General features: G+C 48.1%; 7 protein-coding genes across 7 annotated transcripts; 6 read left to right on the top strand and 1 right to left on the bottom strand.

Annotated features, from left to right (window-relative positions):
- Positions 1-1,762: 1,762 nt before the first annotated feature.
- PG986_010677 (uncharacterized protein) lies at positions 1,763-2,323 on the top strand (the record flags this gene model as incomplete). Its single annotated transcript, XM_066846899.1, has 1 exon — positions 1,763-2,323. The coding sequence occupies one exon, from the start codon at positions 1,763-1,765 to the stop codon at positions 2,321-2,323; it is 561 nt and encodes a 186-aa protein (XP_066696390.1).
- A 928-nt stretch (positions 2,324-3,251) lies between these two features.
- On the top strand, positions 3,252-4,436 carry PG986_010676 (uncharacterized protein; the record flags this gene model as incomplete). Its single annotated transcript, XM_066846898.1, has 4 exons — positions 3,252-3,488; positions 3,544-3,628; positions 3,698-4,248; positions 4,380-4,436. 4 exons carry the CDS (start codon positions 3,252-3,254, stop codon positions 4,434-4,436), a joined length of 930 nt encoding a protein of 309 aa, XP_066696389.1.
- Positions 4,437-5,044: 608 nt separating this feature from the next.
- PG986_010675 (uncharacterized protein) lies at positions 5,045-5,731 on the top strand (the record flags this gene model as incomplete). Its single annotated transcript, XM_066846897.1, has 4 exons — positions 5,045-5,203; positions 5,258-5,342; positions 5,395-5,682; positions 5,721-5,731. The coding sequence occupies 4 exons, from the start codon at positions 5,045-5,047 to the stop codon at positions 5,729-5,731; spliced, it is 543 nt and encodes a 180-aa protein (XP_066696388.1).
- Positions 5,732-9,734: 4,003 nt separating this feature from the next.
- PG986_010674 (uncharacterized protein) lies at positions 9,735-10,986 on the bottom strand (the record flags this gene model as incomplete). Its single annotated transcript, XM_066846896.1, has 3 exons — positions 9,735-10,109; positions 10,183-10,856; positions 10,911-10,986. The coding sequence occupies 3 exons, from the start codon at positions 10,984-10,986 to the stop codon at positions 9,735-9,737; spliced, it is 1,125 nt and encodes a 374-aa protein (XP_066696387.1).
- Positions 10,987-11,583: 597 nt separating this feature from the next.
- PG986_010673 (Hsp70 family chaperone) lies at positions 11,584-13,799 on the top strand (the record flags this gene model as incomplete). The annotated part of the gene is made up of 7 exons (XM_066846895.1): positions 11,584-11,641; positions 11,709-12,513; positions 12,572-12,712; positions 12,774-12,876; positions 12,942-13,283; positions 13,344-13,482; positions 13,531-13,799. 7 exons carry the CDS (start codon positions 11,584-11,586, stop codon positions 13,797-13,799), a joined length of 1,857 nt encoding a protein of 618 aa, XP_066696386.1.
- Positions 13,800-15,092: 1,293 nt separating this feature from the next.
- On the top strand, positions 15,093-16,100 carry PG986_010672 (uncharacterized protein; the record flags this gene model as incomplete). The annotated part of the gene is made up of 2 exons (XM_066846894.1): positions 15,093-15,618; positions 15,715-16,100. The coding sequence occupies 2 exons, from the start codon at positions 15,093-15,095 to the stop codon at positions 16,098-16,100; spliced, it is 912 nt and encodes a 303-aa protein (XP_066696385.1).
- A 1,560-nt stretch (positions 16,101-17,660) lies between these two features.
- Positions 17,661-19,775, top strand: PG986_010671 (uncharacterized protein; the record flags this gene model as incomplete). The annotated part of the gene is made up of 4 exons (XM_066846893.1): positions 17,661-18,121; positions 18,504-18,753; positions 19,511-19,689; positions 19,748-19,775. The coding sequence occupies 4 exons, from the start codon at positions 17,661-17,663 to the stop codon at positions 19,773-19,775; spliced, it is 918 nt and encodes a 305-aa protein (XP_066696384.1).
- Positions 19,776-21,496: the final 1,721 nt, after the last annotated feature.

The raw sequence follows: 21,496 nt of genomic DNA, 5'->3' as shown, positions 1-21,496 counted from the left end.
GGGGTAATCGCGACAGGGATAATTCGGGAAGAAGAGAATAGACGTTATGACTGTCAGCTATATCAACCAGTCGCGGGTTCATGGGCTGAGGCTCTATCGTTGGAGATTCTTCATTTTGATATTAGCCAAAGAGGCAAAAGGAGATCCATTCTTCCGCTACGTGTCCACCTCGTCACAGTCCAGCTGCCACATGTGGCGTCTGGGTTTCTAGTGGTTTCTAGTGAGACACCGAAGTAATGTTTTCCCGAACCTTAAAGCGACTTCAATTGACGGTTCCTGGCAATCTTCAAAACCGTTTCGCACTTGCTTCTTTTTATTGATCTTGGGTAGCATTCGATGCGGCATCCAGGCCCAATCCGACGACGATACAGTTTGCCTTCTTTTTCGGTCAGAGGCAGGACTCTTGGCCTCTTCGCGATGATCCGGATGAGTGCGTAGCAGTCTTACGATGTCGTGCATATCTATCTCCGACACTCGTTCGGGGACCTATTGGCCCCGCAATACGACGATAAATGATTCGTACAACTCATCACCATCATCATCATTTCTCAGGGAAGAGCGTCCTTCCTTCCCGTCGTCCTATCCCGCCTCTTGTTCTCCTGTGGTTTGCTGCACGTTTCTCAGCCGAGGTGCATCCCAGCTATCGTCGCGCATCTCCCCTATTGGCAGAACCCATGTCTGCATTGCTTCAGAGGCCAAGGGTCTGGGCATTCATTCGCTGGAGCCACGGGGTGGTAGGCGTCTTTCCGAGGCCAATCCACATGTCCCGATAGGTTGTGTTAATGAGGCGGATCATCGTGAGTGATGTACTTCGGGGTCGCGTTTTTGGCCCCCAACCGGTGCTTGGGTCGACCTGTTCGTCCAGTACTGGGAGATGAATGAGGGGGAAACGAGCCCGATCGGTGCTGGCAGGAAAAGCAGCGAGTTCAGTCAGTCCGCATGCACGAGATACAGGATTTTCCCTGTGAGCCAGGACTAACAAAGCGCCATGCAATTCCCGGTCATGCATTTCAATCTCGCATTAGCGGCTTACTGGTGGTGGCGGCCGTCAAAGTCGTCCGTCGGATGGACCAAATGGAAGGATGATTGCCATGATACCCTCTCGACGCAATTACGTGGAACGGGCATCTGCTTGCGGGAGAGTTAGCGCAGTCGTGCTATAGGCTGCCCGGAATGTCTTAGCAACGCTTCCCACGATTGGGTTGGCCGAGGGGTCAGATGGCCCATCCAATCGTCAAGTGACAACCTCTACCCACACTCCCTGCAGCCGGAGAGGGTGTGAAGCACACCACATGAGACAAGGGGAGGGATAACCACGAACCTGACTTGGAAAAAGGAAACTCGCACGCCACACCACAGGCAAGAGACCTTGCCTGAGTAGTATGCGCTGCTTGGGCTGGCGCTTCCAGACTGCTGCTGCTGCCCCAAGTTGCCAAAGATTGCCCATTGCGGCCACTGACCGGCCCGCGTCGACCGATGTGATTCATCTCGCTACGGAACCAAGGGACAACAGCAGATAAAGACATGGGGATACCCCCCAGCAAGGGGGCGCTGCTGTCGAAGTCGCTTTTTGCTGCTGTGATGCAAGACACAGAACCGCTCTTTTCTCCATTTTTGTGTTGTGCGTTCCTGTCTGTCGCTGCATTTGTTCTGTGTACTTTTGCGTACGCGCCGTGCCTTTTTTTGTGACGTTCCCTCACGACAAGCTATAACCGCCGACCCCCGGCCATTAATGCAACCAACCAAAACGCAGCGTTTCGCCATGATTGCCCCATCACCCCCGAACCCGGTCGCCATCGTGGCGGCCCAACCACCAGATCACATTAAGCGCCAGGACCTCGTCGTCTTGACCCAAACCATCGTGACGCCCGACTCGACGCGAACGGCGGTTATCACATTAGGGAACGGCGGCCACCCTGACGCAGGGCCTGCAGCCACAAGCGCCCCCAACGACCCTCCTTCTTCCTCGGGCGGCGGCTCCAAAGACTCGACGGCTGGTGGTCTGTCCCCCGGGCAGATCGGCATCATCCTGGGCTGCTGCCTTGGGGCCGTGGTCGTCTTCATCGTGCTCTGGTACTGCCTGTCCAACGCCCGGCGCCGCCGCGAAGCGGAAATGTCCGAGACGCCCAGCTACGACAGCTTGGACTACACCTACGGCAGTGGCACGACCGGCGGCGGCGGCGGCGGGCCGGGCCAGCCGGACGTCAGTTACTGGCCCACTTGGCGGTCCATCCCGCCGCCGGTCGTACCCACCTACACGGCGCGGGATCCCGGGCGGCAGTGGCGACCGAGCGCGCGGGCGTCGGCGACGGTGCGGCAGTGAGGCGGGTAGTCGGTCGGTCGCATGCTTGTTTCGAGTTTGATTATCTTTGAAGGGCGGGGAATTATGTGTTGTAATACGTCTTGGACAACGTTTCTTGTTGATATTCTAGCGATTTGTGATTATACGAGGAGATACCCCCTTTTTGCACATTTGTGTTCCCTGTTTCTTTTGCTATATACCCTGGATGGCCTGGACGGTGGTGGTAGATCAGGTAAGTTATCTCCGAGCTGACATCGAGGATCTTCAGCACACCCTAACCTCGCATATACAGTTTATATTGCGTGTCACGAGATATGCCTCCGTTCTACTTGATATGAACTGAAGGTTGACATGACGGGGCATATATAATAATAGTGTTGCTCTTCGATGAATACTCACTCGATATCGAGTTTGGAGAGCTTTGTCGTTGACAACTAGTTCATCTTTAGCCGAGGACAGCGGCTCTGCGACGTGCCCCATGATAAGGCAGGGAACAAGAGGAACATGTTGCCATGAAGGAGAGAGAGCGGCTCAACATGGACAAGGGAAGTGATTCCCAAGCCTTAAGACCTTGGGACCAACAAACACCCCCTTCTTTGTAGGACGCTTGATGTGGGTGCATTGTCGTGCTGATACTGCTCCATAATTTGGATATGCTCTCTACTTGTGCACATGACCCTTGCAAACAGTGCAAGGGGGCTCGCCGTTGTCGTCCCCTCTCGCCGACATCGTGCACAATAATCTGCTCGAGCTCGAAAAGGCGGAGTAAATTATTTACCTGATCCCCACGGGGTTAGTAAATCAACCGGAATACCCTTCAGAAAGGATTTCACACACCAGCTTTCCCCGGTCAACTGCAACCGGCTTGCACGCCACCGACTAAGTTTCCATCATTGCAGTGCTGATTTCCGTACGTCGCAAGGTCGCAAACATCATTGCCCACCTGGCTATGCCTTTGTCTCACAGCAGCACTAGCGACAGCAACGGCGACGATGAGCTGGTCGAGACCACCGAACCTGCGAGCATCGACGAGACCGAGAAGATGCTTTCACCAGAAAAGCTGCTAAAGTGCGGCGACTTGGCAGATGTCAAGGTCTCTTGCGGCGAGCGATCTTGGGATTTGCACAAGGCCATCCTCTGCTCGCGCTGCCCCTTCTTCGAGAGAGCACTGGTGGGACAGTTTCAGGTAATGGCTTCTACAGAACAACAACAATCGAAGGAATCGCTAATTCCTAGCGCAGGAAGCAAGAACCAGTCACGTCATCCTTCGGGAGAACGACCCCGACGAGGTTGATGGGGTAATCGAGTACATCTACACTGGAAAGGGTAAGTGTTTGAGGTTCCCTGCCCATGACAGCCATTAGCATACTCACTCTCTCCGTTTTTCCCCCGTAGTGTCGAACCACCTACTCAAAGAGGAAGACACGAAGGCCTACGTCAAGATGTTCGAGCTCGGCGACTTCTTCGACCTCCCCGGCCTCCGCCAGCAGGCCCTCCAGCTCCTCGACGACGACTTCCTGACCGGCCTCGTCGAGGACGTGTGCCGCCACCGCGAATGGGACACCCCGTGCAAGTGCCGCCGCCGCGACGTCTTCAAGTGCCACCCCGACAAGCTGGACGGCCTCCGGCACGTCGTCGACTTCGCGTACGGCGGCGGCGGCGTCGCCGAGGTGCAGCTCGACACGTACGAGCCCGTGCGGCGGCTGCTGCGCCAGTTCGTGGCGCGCACGTTCATGCAGGTGGTCAGACTGCCCACGTTCTGGGCACTGCTGCGCGAGGTCCCGGCCCTGGGGGCCGACCTGTTCCTGTCCATGGCCGAGGGGGATGAGGAGCTCGGCGCTCACCTGCTTGCGGACCCGCCCTATTCGTGTCGGAGTTGTGGTCAGTGCCTGCACTCGTTCAAGGATACGCATGCTGAGGCGGACAATCTGTTGGAGCCCTCGCTCGTACGTGTGTACGTCGAAGCTCTTTGTGAAGGATGTGCTTCAGCGTCTAAAACATGATATTCTGGGATACATGGATGATGCGGACGGCTAACGGGGGCATTGGGATTGTAATAAGGTCTAGCCCTTTACAGGAGCAGCGGCATGATCAGGAAGTTTCAGACAACAGTGAATCATCCAATATGGCGTAGGCGTTACCGAGTCTGGCCTAGATAGTTGAATAAGCAACTCGGAATCACCACGTCGATCTTGTCCATTTGTAGATTCTTCTTATGAGAATGGTATAAATGTGATTAATCCAATAGAAACATAGCGTTTTGCACTATTATCGTACATCCCTTCCCTATTCCAGGCAAGAGTGAATTAAACGTGGATGCCTTCTAGACATAAACACGTTCCGCCACAAGTGGTACTGCCATTATTATACCATAATTGCCAAGCGGTCATTCAAATGCCGCAGTCTTTTCTGAACTCATTCATTTACTCTACAATTATCCCAACTTCAGGGCAAAAAGTGGAATAATCCGTCTGCCAGCCAACGCTTCGCCAGCATATTGGAGTAGCTCACACCCATTATTTCACTGTTGACCCACGACACAAGTCCTCAAGAAACTCCTCTCAATTGAATGCAGGAATCCCTCAGGGGGATTGAATACAAACATCCTAAAGGCACCCAGGCACCTTGGGATAAATTCTTCTTACCCATCACAACCAACCGACACGATATTCCTTCGCCGCAACCATCCAAACCATCCACCATCCTCCCTCCCGACATCAACAACATCCATGCCGTGGAACAATGGCAAGTACTAGTAAGTTCGACTCCGTCGAGGAGTACTTGAAATCCGGACACATGTCCGATGTCAAGGTCACTTGTGGAAGCCGGACTTGGAACCTCCACAAGATCATCCTCTGCCGTTCCCCGTTCTTCGAGAAAGCCTTCACGGGAGATTTCAAGGTTAGTAATAGACCCAAGGTAATTTTGAGGAAATTTTACTCATATCAATCTCAGGAAGCGCACCAGAATCAAATGACTCTGCATGACACTGAGCCTCAGGATGTTCATGGTGTCATCTTCTACCTTTACACAGGCATCAGTACGTATAAATGCCTACCTCCGCCGCGAAGGCTTTGCTAACATATTGCTAGTTTCAAGCGACCTGGAGAAGGATAACTCCATCCAAGCATACATCCAAATGTTTGAGCTTGGCGACTTTTTCGACATCAAGGACCTGCGCCAACACGCAGTGAAACGGCTCACAATCAAGCTTGCTGACGTTGCCCGCTCTGTAATCGACCTCGTGATCAGAGGGAATTCCCACTCTGGTGTTCCCGCAGAGCAGTTCAACGATTTCTCTCGGCTTGCGCAAGTTGCATACAGCACCGACTCTCAGACTTACGAACCGCTTCGCCAACTCTTCCTGGTTTTCTTCGCCAGTACTGGCATGCAAGCGCTGCATCTGGATCAGTTCGAGGACTTCCTTAAGAAGAACAGGGGCATGGCTGCGCATGTTTTGCTAGCTTTGGGCAATTGGTCGAGTCCAGTTAGCAGATACCTTTTAAGATGCAACCCCCCTCTGGCTGACCCCCTTAAAATAGATGTAAAAATCAATAATAACATTAATAGATAGGTTAATTAAGCAACATACACTGCATTTTAAGGTTTGTTTTAGCTCTTGTGTATTATAATAGAGTTACCCTTACCACTAGCTCGATTTATATTAATTTTCACCACTCCCTTCTCCAGCTCGATATTAAAGGCGCTTTCGATACAGTCAACCATAAAAGACTAATTGCTACACTCCGCGAGAAGGGACTGCCGGATTGGGTCTGCCGATGGGTCGAGAGCTTTATTACGGACAGATCGGTCCACCTTTATTTCGACGGCAAGTTATCAAGGAGGATCCAGCTCCGCGCTGGTGTTCCGTAAGGCTCCCCGTTATCACCGATCCTCTTTATTTTCTATATCGCTACACTATACGAAGAGCTAAAAGCGCACGAGCAGCTTATTATCGTCGAATTCGCGGATAATACGAATTTTATTGCCGTAGAGCCAGACTACGTTACGAATTACCGAAACCTAAAAAAGCCTGGGAAACTTATAGCCGCTGGGCACGCACGAAAGGAATAGAGTTCGAACCTAAAAAAAAGCGAGCTTATTTATTTTATTAAAGCGCGAAAAGCTTATACGTTACAGGTACGCTTCGGAAACGCTATTATAGCGCCGATAACCTTTGCGAGATTCTTCGGCGTCTGGCTTTATCGGAAGCTACAATAAAAGGACCATATCTCAAAAATTAAAGCGAAAATAGCAACTCAAACATTAACTTTCACCAGGCTCGCAGCGTCAGCTTAGGGATATTCGGTACGAAAAGCAAAAGAGCTTTATACGAAAATAATACGCAGCGTACTCGCGTACGGAACGTCGGCTTAACATAAAATAAGCGATACCGAAAAAGGCCAGCCTTTAGCCTTATAATAATCCAAAACTCCTATCTCCGAACCGTAACAGGGGCATATAAAGCGACCCCCTAATACTACTTAAAAATTAAAGCGGCAATTCCCCCCTCGACCTCTATCTAAATACGAGGGCAGCTAGCTTCGAAATACGCATAAAGACTACCGGGAAGCTACAACTTCTACGCGGCGCCTATATAAAAACGGCAAAGATTATTAATAAAAAACGTAGCGTAAAAAGAAAAAGACAAAAGAAACCCTAAAAAGCTACTAACGAAGCCCCCACGACTTCATAGCTAAGCGACGCTCAACTAACGTCAACCAAATAATAACTAAATAATTAAACGGTCAAATAAACGCTCAAAAAAAATAAGAACAAAAATAGTTCTATACCGTTACTCCGACGCGAAGCCGCCGCGAACTAACTACAGAGTCGCCGCCAAACTAAAAAGCGTGCCGTCGTTACGACGATATGCTTAAGCACAAAGCATCGGTCCTAATATAAACACGCACTGGAAAAATAAAGCTTAAATCGTTCCTGTTCACCTGTCGGGTTCCAAACGTCCCGACGCCGCTATACAACTACGGTAAAGAACGAGAGACAGCCGAACACCTAATCCTATACTGCAAAAACTTCGAGGGAAAATAAAAGTAGCTAACAAAACAGCTAACACCTAATCCGCTACGAACTCGTCGCGATCTAGCGGCGCTTACTATAAAAAAAGATACGGCGAAAATTATCGCAAAGTAGCTTCTACGGACCGATCGACTACCGCTATATAAGTTAGCAATAGAAATTAAGGGACCACCCGAACCTAAATAATCTCTCTTTAAGCCCTAAAGCAAAAGTCACTAGGCTGGTGGGTAAAAACCAGCATAGTAACGTCGAGCACGTGAGGTAGATTTTACGATATTAGCAGCGTGTATTTTTAATCCAGCTTCGGCACGGTTTATTACACGAGGAACTAGGTAGATGTACCGAAGGCCTTCGGCATACGGCGTACTATTAATAATAATAATAATAATTTCACCACTTTATTAGCGCCCCTTTTTAGCCTTTTTTAGCCTTTCTTTTTTAATATTCTCTTAAACCTCTTTAATGTTTATTATATAAATAAAGCCCTTATTAAGGTCCTTATCGACCTTCCTTTTTTTAAACCTTTGTTTTTTTTAGATTTACTTTTAAACCGGCCTTTTCCTACTTTAATTAGCTAATTCGAGCCGTTAAATTATTAATACTTTTACTGAGTTTTTTTTATAATAACCTTTTAGTTAAATTACTAGTGGTAACCTTTATACTAAATATCGCAACCCTTAAATTTTTAATTTACCGGCTGTTTTTCGGTATCTCGATCCTTTTAGCTTTCGGTTTAGCCGGTTAGCGCGTATCCTTAGCGGTAATAGCTTCGTCGATAGCTCGCATTATATTAAAACGCCGGAGCTTATTATTTATCGGATTTTTAATATTAAAAGGGTAAATACTAATTACTGCCTATTTATTAGTAATAACTTTAAAAGTAAAAGCTATTTTACGTGTTTTAATTTAAATTCGAAGGAAGTCTCTCTTTTTAACGTAACTATTATTAGTAATAGCGTATATTAAGTCGAGCTCTTTTTAGAACCTTTTTTTTAAGATTTTAAAATAATTAATATTTAAAGGTTAAAGTATATAAAAACTATATAATAATAAGTAAAAGAGTTATATTTTAGCTTTTAACGTTATTAATATAAAGTTATTATCGATATAACCTTTATATTTATTAAAAATTAAATGCCTCTATTAATTAAAGTTATTAAACTTCGTTAAAAGGATAAAAATCTTTTTTAACTACTTTAAAGCTATAGGATTAAAAGTTTATCCTTTTAATAACGCTTTAAAAGCTTAATCTTTATATTTATAATTAACCCCGTTCTCCTTTTAAACGAATTACTATTACTAGACCGATTAACCTTTAAATATAATTAAAAGCGGTAGAATATTATTAATAATATTAATACACTTTAAAATAATTACCCACTTACGATTAATTAAGTCGTTTCGTATTAAACTTTAATAGGCAGTAAGTTTAATTATTATAATGCCCTTCTTTATCGTTATCGTAATTCTTACTTTATCGGCGTTAAATTTAAATCGAAGGGGTATACTATTAATAATAGCAGTATTAAACCGATTAAAAAACCCTCGTATAACCCCGTTTAATATATATACGAAACGCTAGAAATTTATCGCTTTAATATATACGGTCTTAAAAGCCGAATAATATTTTAAAAAACGGTGCACTTATCGTTTACCGATAAAGTAATCGATTCTTTTTATAAAGAAAATACGCTAAGCGTATATATAAAATAGCCGGTACGTTAGTACATAGCTTAAGCTAGTTTAAAAAAGGGCTTATTTAATTAAAAAAGTTTCTTTTATAGGGATAAATAACTATAAAGCCTCGTACTTCTCTTTTTTATTAAGGTTCTCTTTAATTCGATTACGAAAAGTGCCCCTATTAATATTATAGTCTTTAGCCGTACGTTTAATGCTTTCACCGGTTAACACGGCTTAAATCGCTTATATAATACGTATTTCTTTATTAATTATAATATTAATAAAAGAAAAAAAGACGAAGAGTTTAATATATTTTATTTAATAAATAAATAAAATTTAATCCCTTTATATACTATTATTATTGCTTAGGGGCACTAAAGTCATCTGAAATCAAGGGGGTCAGCCAGAGGGGGTTGTATCTTACAGGACCTTCCGAGTCTCTGTACCAAATGCAAAGGGACCTTGAAAACGTTCCAATGGCTTGACCTAAGATCACGCAGCGATGGAGGCCGAATGGTTGAGTTTGAAGCTACGGCAACTTGCAGTGGTTGCTCGCATATCCCAGACCCAATGTTGTAAACGAGCCAGGATATTATGGCCATAAGAAGATACATTAGGTTGCAATAGTTTGCCGCGAAGTGATATCTAGGAACAATAACTTGGGCGATCTCGCAATCAGGGATGATATCTTATGCATTCCGTCAATCAACATAGCTCAAGGCTGCAAAATATCCGATCTGCGCAGCCACTCGACCTGAGCCCCACGGTCTTTGAACAACCCCATTCGATTTGTCTCGGTAGACAATGGTCTCGATGGCGTATCCTTGTCTTCCGCCATGCAGTTTGAGCCAGGGGTGTCCGCAGCTATGGAGATGGCCACCGTATCTAAGACTATCTTCTCTTTGTCATCTTCCCCTTCAACTGACCTCGTCTGCGTCCTTGGTGTGTCCAATGTCACTACCTCCTCCGTCCCGGCAGCGAGCTCAGCAACTGCATAGCGTGGCTCCGTGTTGAGTTCAACAGGTCTGGATTCTGGCGCCGTACCATCAAGCTCAGCCATCAAGGGGTTGAAGGCGTGTCTCAAGGTATACTTGGTATTAACGAGGGGGTCAGTTGGGCAAAGCATAACGGTAGCCTGTGTAGGTTTCGTTTGCGTAACTTACCTGCGTGTCCTGTCTGCGACCGTACGGTTCGCTCTTGCGCAGGTCCCGGATCTGCATGGGGGCACCAACCGCATGAGCAGGAGAGCGACTTCGGAGTTGCCCTGTGGGATCAGAGTTCGCGCGCTCCGGAAGTTCTGAAGCTGCCGAGTGACGTTTCTCTTCCCGCTCTGGCCCTGTGACAGACTGGTTATTCGATATAGAGACTGCCGAAACTGTTGTCGCCCTTGACGTCAGCCTCGGTCTCGAGGCAAGCGGTGTAGAAACTTGGAAGAGGGCTTTCAGTCCATTGCGAAGCTGTTCGGGAGCGAGATCGTTGTTGCTCGGGGACGACGACGATGGGGGGTCGCAATAGGCCTCGTATTTCGGTAGACTCGCGTTGGAAAGGCGAGGGGTTGTCTGGAGTAATGAATGTTTTAGGCCATCGGCGATGAAAGCAGCAGACTGCGGTCGATCTGTAGAAGCCGAATCAGGCGGCAGCGGCGAAGTGTAAAGTTGGTATGGCGGAGGAGCAGCCGAAGATGAACACAAGTTCGTGTCCATCATGATTGCCTCTGTCGCCGCCATAGGCTTCAGATCCAAGCAGGGCTCAGGGCCGAATCCGGAAAACGGCAAGGGCCCAACGTCGGTGTTAGGAGTTGGCGTGCGAGCCACTGGTTCTGCCAGATGCGTATTATCTGTCTAGGAAATGAGTTGGGGATCAACTGATGACATGTAATAGCCTCTCTTACCTGCAGCTCCTCTCTTGTTTCCGCGCACCAGCAACTTCAGCAAATCCAGGTTTTGAAACTGACGTCCGGCCTCCATGATGCCAATTGGCGATTGTTCGCAACTGGAATAGACGTTTCGAGGAGATTGGCAATCTGAGGCGTATCTTACCCGGCGGGTGGCTCGTCGGTATGCACTTATGGAAACTGCCTAAGTCTTTCTTGGGTTATGCCCGGCTGTGTTGCGTTGGAAAAACAACTTCAGCTGAACACCTAACTCATGGGAACGGGCATACTACTACCCCAAGACCTGATTAGTGGCCCATGGGGTATCTCGCACTGTACTTAGCCGCAGTGTGATATCAGACTAGTAGGGCCGCCCAAAGTGCAATTATATACCCCCCCGAGGCTTACATGCAATGCGTAACCGTGCCAGGGTTCGCAGCCTGGTGTGATACGAATCTTTCTCTCAGCCACCATATTCAGCTGGGTTCATGCCAAGACTACAAACAGCCTGCTTGAAAGTTTTCATGTCGGATCTGTATATTCGGCTGACTTTCACGTGGGGGGTTTGAGAGCCAACATTGTCATGCAAATCTCGGGTCCCCCAGGACTTTTGAGTAAATCATCGGATACCAAACCTCGGTACGGGGTGCGTTTGCATGTTGTTCTATGCGCGGTAAAAGTATTCAGAAGCATGGATGCGAACCGGCCAGATATCATCGTGGCAATTGACCTAGGAACAACCTACACAGGTATGTCGTCTTTTACAACAGAAAGTAGGAACAAGACACCCGCCTAACCGCTGTGCCACGAACTCAGGTGTTTCTTGGGCCCGCCCGCAAAAGAACCACGCGCTCCAGTCGCCCATCCAGGTCATCCACGACTGGCCCGGCGTCGCGACCCGGAACGAGCAAAAGGTCCACACGGCGCTGGTCTACAACGCAGACAAGTCCCTGTCCTCCTGGGGCCCGCTCTGCGAAGAAGACGACTGGAACAAGGAGAGATGGGAGTTCTTCAAGATCTTTCTCGACAAGCCCACGCTCGATGCCGCGCACCAGGTCGGCATCAGCCAAGCGCCCCGCTCTGTGCACGAGGCACAGAGGCTGGTGAGCGACTTCCTCCGCCAGGTGTACGCCCACGTCAAGTACACCGTCGAGCTTCACACCGGCATCAGTCACGTCGGGTGGGCGACCCTGGCCGTCGAGTTCGTCTTCAGCGCGCCCACGACGTGGAGGTCGCAGCAGACGATCAACACCTTCAAGGAAGCCATCCGCGAAGCCGGCTTCGGGGTCGAGGGAAACCGGCACTCGGCCACGGTAGAGCTCACCGAGTCCGAGGCCGCGGCCGTCGGGACCATCAAGGGCACCACCGTCAACTTTCGCAAAGGCGACGTCTTTCTGTCCATCGACGCCGGAGGCGGGACGACCGACTTCGCTTTAATGCGCGTCGTCGAGGAGCGGAAGCCCTTCCCTTTGCTGTCGCAGATTAGCCAGGTCGACGGCATCGGCATCGGCGCGAGCCTGATCGACCAGGCCTTTGTGTCGCTCATCAACAGCCGCTTCAGCCAGTTTCCCGATCTTGTTGAAATCCTCCCTCGGGATTGTGCCGAGAGGCTGGTGAAAAGGTAAACATCTACCTCCGCATCCGTGCCATGCACATGCAAGCTGACTTTGGATCTCTAGCGAACGGTTCAGAATCACGAAATACAAATTCGGCGAGCATGTGTACAAGTCTTCGACCTACAAGCTACCGCTGGATGGTGTGCCATTTGACTTCAACCACGAGTCCGCACGGATTGAGTCGGGGAAGGTAGTGCTCAAGTGGTAAGAACTCATACTTAATCCTTGCTTGCTCAGCATTTCTGCCCGAACTGACTTTCAACAGGGAAGAGATCCAGTCCCTCTTTGACCCACACATTGATCGCATCATAGAAAAGATCGTCGAACAGTTTGAGTGGCTGAAGGCGAATAAGATTACTAAGCCCATTGTAAGTCAAGTCAACCAAGTAGAAAACCCCTATTCTCGAGAACAATCAACTAAACTTCGATGCAGAGCTATATGATTCTTTCGGGCGGCCTTGGAAGCTCCCGATATGTGCGCGATCGCTTGCAGGCATACCTGGTCTCAAAACCTCATCCATATGCCCGCAACGTCAAGATACTACAGGCCATGGAGCCCCAGCTGGTCGTCGTCAAGGGACTCCTTCTCGACCGTATGCAGAGAATGGAATCGGGCTCCGTGCCTGTGGTCGTATCGCGGATTGCTCGTTCCAGCTATGGCGTCGTATGCAAGGCCAAGTACGATCCAGCCATCCATATCCACGAGAACGTGGTGACGGACCCCCTGGACGGGCAGAAATATGCGATGGGGATGATTGACTGGTTGATCAAAAAGGTAACATTTTTGTTTCCACGTATGCTCTTTCTTTTTCTACGACTTCTAACAGAGACTTAGGGAGATGCTGTGGATACCAGGAAGGCAATTACCTCGACATTCTCGAGGAAGGTCGACCCTGGAGCCGCAAGATGTTGGGACCTCGACATCTACACGTCTGACGTCGACTCAGATTTTCTACCAACCAGCATTCGCCACAGTACGTACTCTCAAAACTCTCTAATATACAATGCAGAACACTAACTAGGCCATTATCCAGGCGCCGCACGCCTGCTCTGTACGGTCCGCAACAACCTGACCAACGTGGACGATAGCGAGTTGGTCACGAAACGGAAAGCCAAGCGGTTCTTCTTCATCAAGGGGAAGAAGTACTATATCTGTACTTTTGACGTGCACGCCATCGTGGCCCCGGCGGACTTGCGGTTCGAGCTGTGGTTTGGCGGGCGCAAGTTCTCTCGCAACCACGAGCCTATCAAAGTTGCGTGGAACGAAGCCGGCACCAACGTTCAGTTCTAGTTAATTAGTTTTACATTAAATTTGTAATAAGTTTAATACAGTGTTATTGGTATAGTCGACAAGGAAACCCTACAGAGGCCTCTAGAGTTTCTCTCCCATCCGAGGCTCATCTGTTACTACATGCATTTGCGCTTTATTCTCTGAGATACGAATGACCTCAGCTTGCCCCATATCGGTATTCAGAGTAATGGGAACAACTGGCCCGTACCAGGCAAGCCAAGTGGGAACGACAGACCATCTCCTGGCGTAATATTTGGCTTCCTGCATGAGGAAACGACAGGGGTCATGAAACAACATCTCCCTGGACCAGCCAACACCGGAGATGCCTAATCCACTTACGCAAACTTAAGTGCATATATCAATCTTCTTTCCTATTCCATTATAGTCCGGTTGGCCCAAACCAGGCTGGCCCAGGCTGATCATGGTCCCCAGGCAGGTGATACAACACAACAAAAGTGCAAAAAGGAGGATATATGCTTGGTGCAATATAGAGGAGGCGACAGGGGAGCCTTGGTAGTCGACCAAAACATTTTTTTGCGCCCCCTTTCCTTACAAGGGTCCACCTCCAAGGATGAAATGTAGTCCGTGAACCGCCCCGAGACCCCGTGGATCTAGTCCTTTGTTGATGTAATGGCGTTTAGTGAACAGTACAGGCTCCCGATTGGGCCTTTCCTTTCCCCTTGGGGCGGAGCGGGTCGCTTCTACTAATAATAGCCCAGACTGGGGTAAATCCTGTCAAAAGATAATACCGAAAGGCTCTGTCGTTCCGATTCTACATTGTCGTTTGTCACCGCCGCGAAGCCACGACAGCTGGAACAAGACCCGCGCCCAATGCGCATCGCACTGTGTACTTCCTGTTAAGTGGCGACTGACGAGGCACTTGGTTGGGTCAAAAGAGGCCTTATCACTACCAACCCAGGCCAAGCGCGAGAATCGCAGCTGAACAGTCTCCCGTCTGCAACACATCCTCCTCCATTACCAAAGTACGACCGACGCAGAATAATATCGCCTTTGAGTTGAATCTATTCTTTCATGGGGCCGTGTTCACGGACAGCAAGACCCTAGACAATTTCATCCTGGAACTTGGAAAATTGCCGTCACCAGGTACCACAGCGGGCTCGTCCCCGACCTCGCCTACGGCAACAATCACTGCTACACCACCCGAAGAAACCCCAAGTGGTCCGTTTCCGAAGCCTTCGGACCAGACAGAGTCCCGAGCTCAGCACCGGGAGCGTGGCAGGCATTGCGATTGGTTGCGTGCTAGCCGGTTTGCTTCTCGGGGGCCTGGTAGCCATGGTTTTTTTTCGAAGACGGAAACAAGTTCGAACCCCCCGGCCCGATCCTGCCCATGTGCAGGTACCCTACATCCCAGGGAAGGAACGCGACCTTCCCCAGTCAACGGCGGCGAGCGGCGGCGGCGAAGACGTGCAACTCAGCCAGTTTCTGCTGAGCCCCAACCCGGACAACGAAATCGTCTCGGACCTCCGGTCCCTGGACGCCCTGATCCGGCAGCACGTCGAGAACAACTACCACCTGCAGCCCGTCCAACAAAGCCCCAAGTCACTGGCTCAGACCTTACTCGCGTTGGGGTTCTCGGACCAGAGCCAGGGCCAGCGGGGACCGGACGACATTGCGCGGCTTGCCATCGACTCGCGAACCAGACCTGTCGCTCTCCAGCATATCATTACCCGCGTGGCGCTGAAGAGCTCTACACTGTCCGTGGGATCCGGGACGGAACTGGCCTCCATGCTGCCGCCCTCGGTTGCGTTGTTCGCGCAGAGCGTGCCGGCCACGGAACGCCATCGCGGAAACGCCGAAGGTAAGTCAATTGATCCTGACCCCAAGCCATTTCTCTTCAAATGCATCAAAATAAAGGCCTTGTAACCTTATTTTAACCGCACTCCTCTGTACCTAGCCGTCTCGATAGCCATAACCATGTGGCGCCAGCTGTCCGCCTTCCTACTCCATCCTGAACGGAGCGAGCGGACGTCGCTTCAGTTCACTGAAGACGGTGTCGCTCAGCAGGCTCAGCAGCTCGCCCGAGAGCTGAACCGGTTCCTGCACGCGTTCGCGTCCCGCAGCTCCGAGCAGGAGACCCATTTGCGCCAGGTATTGGCCGAGTGCGCGCGGTTCGGCTACCTCTTGTTCTCGCAGCGGGCCGAGTACCGCTTCAACTACGACCGCGCGGGTCGGGAGGGTGGTGTGATCGTGGTCTGTCCCGGACTGGAGAGAGTGAGCGACGGGGAGGGTCGCAAGCTCTCGAAACCACAAGTCTTGGCGGCTCCGGTGGAGGATGCCTGAAGATGGAACTGGGACTGGATGTGTCATTGGTCGAGTGGATTGTGTCTCGCTGGGCTATGGCTAAGTGGTGTGTGGGAGTCTATCTAATTATCCGCGAGAATCATTAATTTCAATTCTTCTTATATCTTGAATACAGCAGTAATATGTACGGTAGTTTGAAGAGCCATCATCTTTCTAAACGCATATAAGCTCTTTGTAACCAGATGCCGCATCTCCAACGACATTCCTTCAAGGGGCTGGGTAGCGAGTCTGGTAACTAGCAACTAGCATTTCACATCATAACCAAGTCTCATTAACTCTTCCAGCTGGTCACATCGTTCTGAGAGCACTATCGCTCTTATGTTTGGGCTCTACCTCAACCGCCTGACACATTGGTGCAGCTGGCTACACATGATATGTCACGGCGCTATCTCAGTGCTCCTTTCCCACCTAGGTTATCCCAGCCCCTAATCTAAAAACATACGTTGTCAAATTAGCGTCTTGGTCGTCTACTAGGGCTGACCACCGACCCCTGGCCGGGTGGCATCCGGGCGTTTATCGGTTCAGCTCGGCTTTTCCCACAGCTAAATATAGCACGCCGAAATGGATCTTTGAATAATTATCACCGCAAAATGCACTTTGAAGCGGCCAATTGGGAAGAGTTAGGAATCGCCAAGAATCCCACACAGTCCGCCTGCGCATGATATTAGAAATTGGCAATGATCGGACCTCTACCGTGCTCCGTAGCTCGCTCCTTACTGTGCAAGCCAGCCCAGCCTGGCTCTTCCGCTCCGCATCAAGTATCAGAAGCCGGTAACCGACATTATCGCTTTGTTAGGCGAGCAGCAGTCAGACGAGCACAATATCTGTACATCCTTGAGTCTGGCAAAGTAAATGCTATCTGACTTCTGTATACATCCCAATTTCAACCGAGGACAGCATCTTTCCACCCCCAATTTCCATCCCATTGCTTTCAACCATTTTCTGAGTTTCAATGATGAGGGCATCTTGCACTACTTATTTACATACTGCAAGATAACAGCAGAAGTCCGTCATTGCAAATCTGTGGTCGTGGTCCATCGCTAGTGCGGGTTGGGATACAAGAAAGCAGATTACTATTTTCCTGTTGTTCTAAAGCTCCAGGTCGGCCAGTCCATGGTGCAACTGTTGTCCAAGTAGACAGAACAACCCTATACAGCATCCGGTTCTGAGCTCAATCATGCAGTTCACGAAATACGCCAGTGCGGATCCCAGTATAGCTGCGATACCCACCACGGCGATCGCAGGTTATTACCATGGGGGGGGAGACTGGAGACATAAATGGTTTGCAACGCTATGTGATATCTTTCAATGAGCAAGCTGACCCGCCTTGTGAAAATAATTTCATTGGGCATCTGTCCGACCGCCGGTTACTCCGAGTTTGTTACCACAACATGGGACTCCAGTACATATGGAGACTGCTGTTCCTCCTCCCCATATTGCTTTCATTATCTCAGGGCTACCGGCCGAACCGCATCGTATTTGCTGCATAATACCTGGTCATCGAAACTTTGGTACGGACTTCGTCCATCCTTCATCCTCATGAAGCCCCCGAACACTAATCAATGCCCTTTCTCATACAGCTATTATAGCAGCTATGTGACATTCCATATCTATCGAGACTTTGAAAAGACCCATACAGACCCCATTACACAATTCAGCTGTATTTCCACCGGAGAATATACCGGGGTTACTCTCTGGCGAGACTTTTCAAAGTTACTTCACCCATCCACAACATCAAGCTCGGTCCCTACTCAGTCACATTCCGCACCAAAACCAGGCTCCTCACCTGAACCATCGGGTTCTTCTCGCATCTGGATTGTGGGGGCCGTCCTCGGCCCCATTGCCGCCTGCGTCTTGGTCGGTGCTCTTGTGTTCTTCTTGGCCAAGAGGAAGTCCCGGGGCAAATTGTCTTCAGGGGCAGCTAAGGGAGATAACGGCCATGGAAATGACGAGATGATGGCTCATGGCGGTCACGACTACGACCAGCCCATGCGCGTCGGGTGAACAGATTGCAGTTGGCTCAATTGTGGTGCGGGAGAAGGCTTCGTAGCCGAGTTTCTCGGTGTTCCCCTTTGTGCCCCTTCTTCCCCTCTGATCTTATTGTTCTATAAGGCATTTAATATTGTATTTCCTCTTAACTTCGCCGTTTATAATTAAATAATATATATAGCGTTATTAACTACAGTAGTTAAGCTTAATACTACTAAATGTTACTTTATATAAATGCAATGCTATTATAGCAGCAAGCGGTCCATGTATTTCCGTTAGTTTCATTAGCGCCCTGGTATCAGTGTTGAGAACGCCTACATCTATCAATATTGTCATCCTCGCAGTCCAGGTGCCCAAAAAGGCCTTGTTTCATCTCTCTGAACTCTTTGTTAGCGCATACCTGGGACTGAAGAAGCTGGACGACAATGCCGGCCCGGCCAAGGGTCTGTCCATCTTCCTGCCTGAGGGCACCATCGCCGAGATCGAAAACATCGCCAAGGCAGCGTTCGATCTGCCCAAGCCCTCATACAAGTTATTACCAAAGCCCATCGTGGACTTCGTGGCCGGGGCCACCTGTTTGTTCGGAGGCTACTCGCCTGTCTCGATGGTTGTCAAGAAGAATCCGCGCCTGTGGGCGAAACAGGTAAGACGTATCACACAAGAAGGGTAGTCGTCTCAGAACGCCAGAGAGTTTACCGCGAGGGTGGATGAGCCTCCTGCATAGAGTATGGAGGAACACAATAATCCATTCCTCTTTCCTTGTGTGCCAATAGGTACTCACGACATAGGCTTTGATGAGACATGAACGCTTCTTGGTCGCAGACAGCACAGACTACCTTCTCTAGCTAACCCAAGTCAAATGATGCCTTTCTGTCCAATAGATTGTGACACCACAACTTGCCTTGGGTGACTGTTATCTTGCACCTCACAGCTTCCGCTGCCCTACTTCTTGCAACGATTATGTCAACCAGTTTCTTAAGTAATATAAATAATAAACAACCGCTATACACAATGGTTCGAAAATCGCACTTCGGTTAAGAAATTACACGTCTGCTCGAAGGGATATCCAAGTTGTGCCCGTCGTCGATGCTTAACACCGAGACGCATAAGTTGTGAAGGAATGCAATAAAATCCCAGAGAACCAAAAATCTCATGGGAAGCACTCGCGTCGTAGAAGACGACCGATCTCAGTTTCATCACCGGGCTAAGCAATCGGGCACATGCGATTCCCTGTTGCCATACCAGCCCTGCATTCACCACGTCTCTTGCCGGCAACGTGCCTGCCAAAATCCCAAGATAACTCCTATCATCTGAGCCAGGTGTGCAGCTGCCTTGAACTGCAGGAGCGAATTTTGAAGCCCGCGTGAATTCAGAGGTGCTTCTCTATTCAATTACTGTAGGCCTCTCTCAAGCTTCCCATCACTTCGACTTCTCCTCAGCTACTACTTCACCAACACCAGCTAATCTCGGGATTAGGCAAGGCCAATTCGACTTCAGTGCTCAACATGTCTCCGGGAGCCGACCTTTTGAGCAAGCCTGGCGAGGATCTCCTCAAAAGTGGACTTTCTCGGATGCTGAGGTCAGCGCAGGCGACAAGGTCTGGCGAGTTCACAAAATCATACTGTGTAGTCGTTCAGATTACTTCAAGAAGGCTTTCAATGGTAGTTTCAGCGAATCTCGGACAGGCAAGTTGGAGATTCGTGACCAAGACCCCGACAACATGTAAGATGCAACCCCTATCGGCTGCCCCCCTCAAATGACATACCTAAAATAGATGTAAAAATCAACAACATCAGCAATAGATAGGTCAATTGAACAACGCACACTGCATTTTAAGGCCTGTTTCGGCTGGTGCGCACTATAATAGAATTACCCTTATTACCAGCTCGATTTGTATTATTTTTCACTACCTTATCGGCGCGCCTTTTCGGCCTTTTCGGCCTCTTCCTTGGCTTTCTTTTTTTAATGTCTTTTTAAACCTCTTTAATGTTTATTATATATATAAAGCCCTTATTAAAGTCCTTGTCGACTTTCCTTCTCTTTTAAGATTTTGTTTTTTTTAAATCTGCCTTTAAACCGGCTTTTTTACTTTAACCGGCCGATCTAGGCCGTTAAATTATTAATACTCTTACCGAGCTTTTTTTATAGTAACCTCTTAATTAAATTATCGGTGGTAATATTAATACTAAATATCGCAGCCTTTAAATTTTTAACCTGCCGGCTGTTTTTAGGCGTCTCGATTTTTTTAGCCTTCGGTTTAGCTGGCTGGCGCGCATTCTCGGCGGCGATAGCTTTATCGATAGCTCGCACTATATTAGTGCGATAGAGCTTATTATTTATCGGCTTATTAATATTAAAGGGGTAAATACTAATTACTGCTTATTTATTAGCGATAACTTTAAGGGTAAAAACTATTTTACGTGCTTTAGCTTAAGTTTAAAGGAAGTCCCCTTTTTTAACGTAGCTATTATTAATAACGGCGTATACTAAGTCGAGCTCCTTTCGAAACCTCTTTTTTAAGACTTTAAAACAGCTAATATTTAAGGGCTAGAGTATATAAGAGCTATATAGTAATAAATAAAGGAGCTATACTTTAGCTTTTAACGCCGTTAATATGAAATTATTATCGATATAATTTCTATATTTATTTAAAATTAAAAGCTTTTATTAGTTAAAGTTATTAAGCTTAATTAAAGGAATAAAGATTTTTTTAGCTATTTTAAGGCTATAAGATTAAAAGTTTATCTTTTTAGTAACGCTTTAAAAGCTTAGTTTTTATACTCGTAATTAATTTTTTTTTAAGGGAATTATTATTATTAGACCGATTAGCTTTTAAATATAATTAAAGGCGGCAGGATATTATTAATAGTATTAATATACTTTAAAATAATTATTTATTCGCGATTAGTCGAGTTATTCCGTATTAAATTTTAATAGGCGGTAAGGCCGATTATTATAGTACTTTCCCTTATCGTTATCGTAGTTCCTATTTTATCGGCGTTAAATTTAAATCGAGGGGGTATGCTTACAATAATAGTAGTGTTAAGCCGATTAAAAAACCTTCGCACGGCCCCGTTTAATGTGTATGCGAGGCGCCGGAAATCTATCGCTTTAATACGCACGGTTTTAAAGGCCGGATAACGTCTTAAAAAACGGTGTACCCATCGCTTACCGATAAGGTAATCGACCTTTTTTATAAGGAGAATACGTTAAGTATATATATAAAAGAGTTAGTGCGTAGATGCGTAACTTAAATTAGCTTAGAAAAGGGCCTATTTAGTTAAAAAAGTCTTTTTCGTAAAGGTGAATAACTGCCGAGTTTTATCCTGCTTTTTTTTTAAATATTAACCCCTAAATCGGTTACGAAGGGTGCCCCTATTAATATT

The sequence above is a fragment of the Apiospora aurea genome, assembly GCF_038362705.1.
Source record: "Apiospora aurea strain CBS 24483 chromosome Unknown utg000007l_segment0_segment0, whole genome shotgun sequence".
In the NCBI taxonomy this organism is placed as follows: domain Eukaryota; kingdom Fungi; phylum Ascomycota; class Sordariomycetes; order Amphisphaeriales; family Apiosporaceae; genus Apiospora; species Apiospora aurea.
This window is presented reverse-complemented; position numbering and strand designations above follow the sequence as displayed.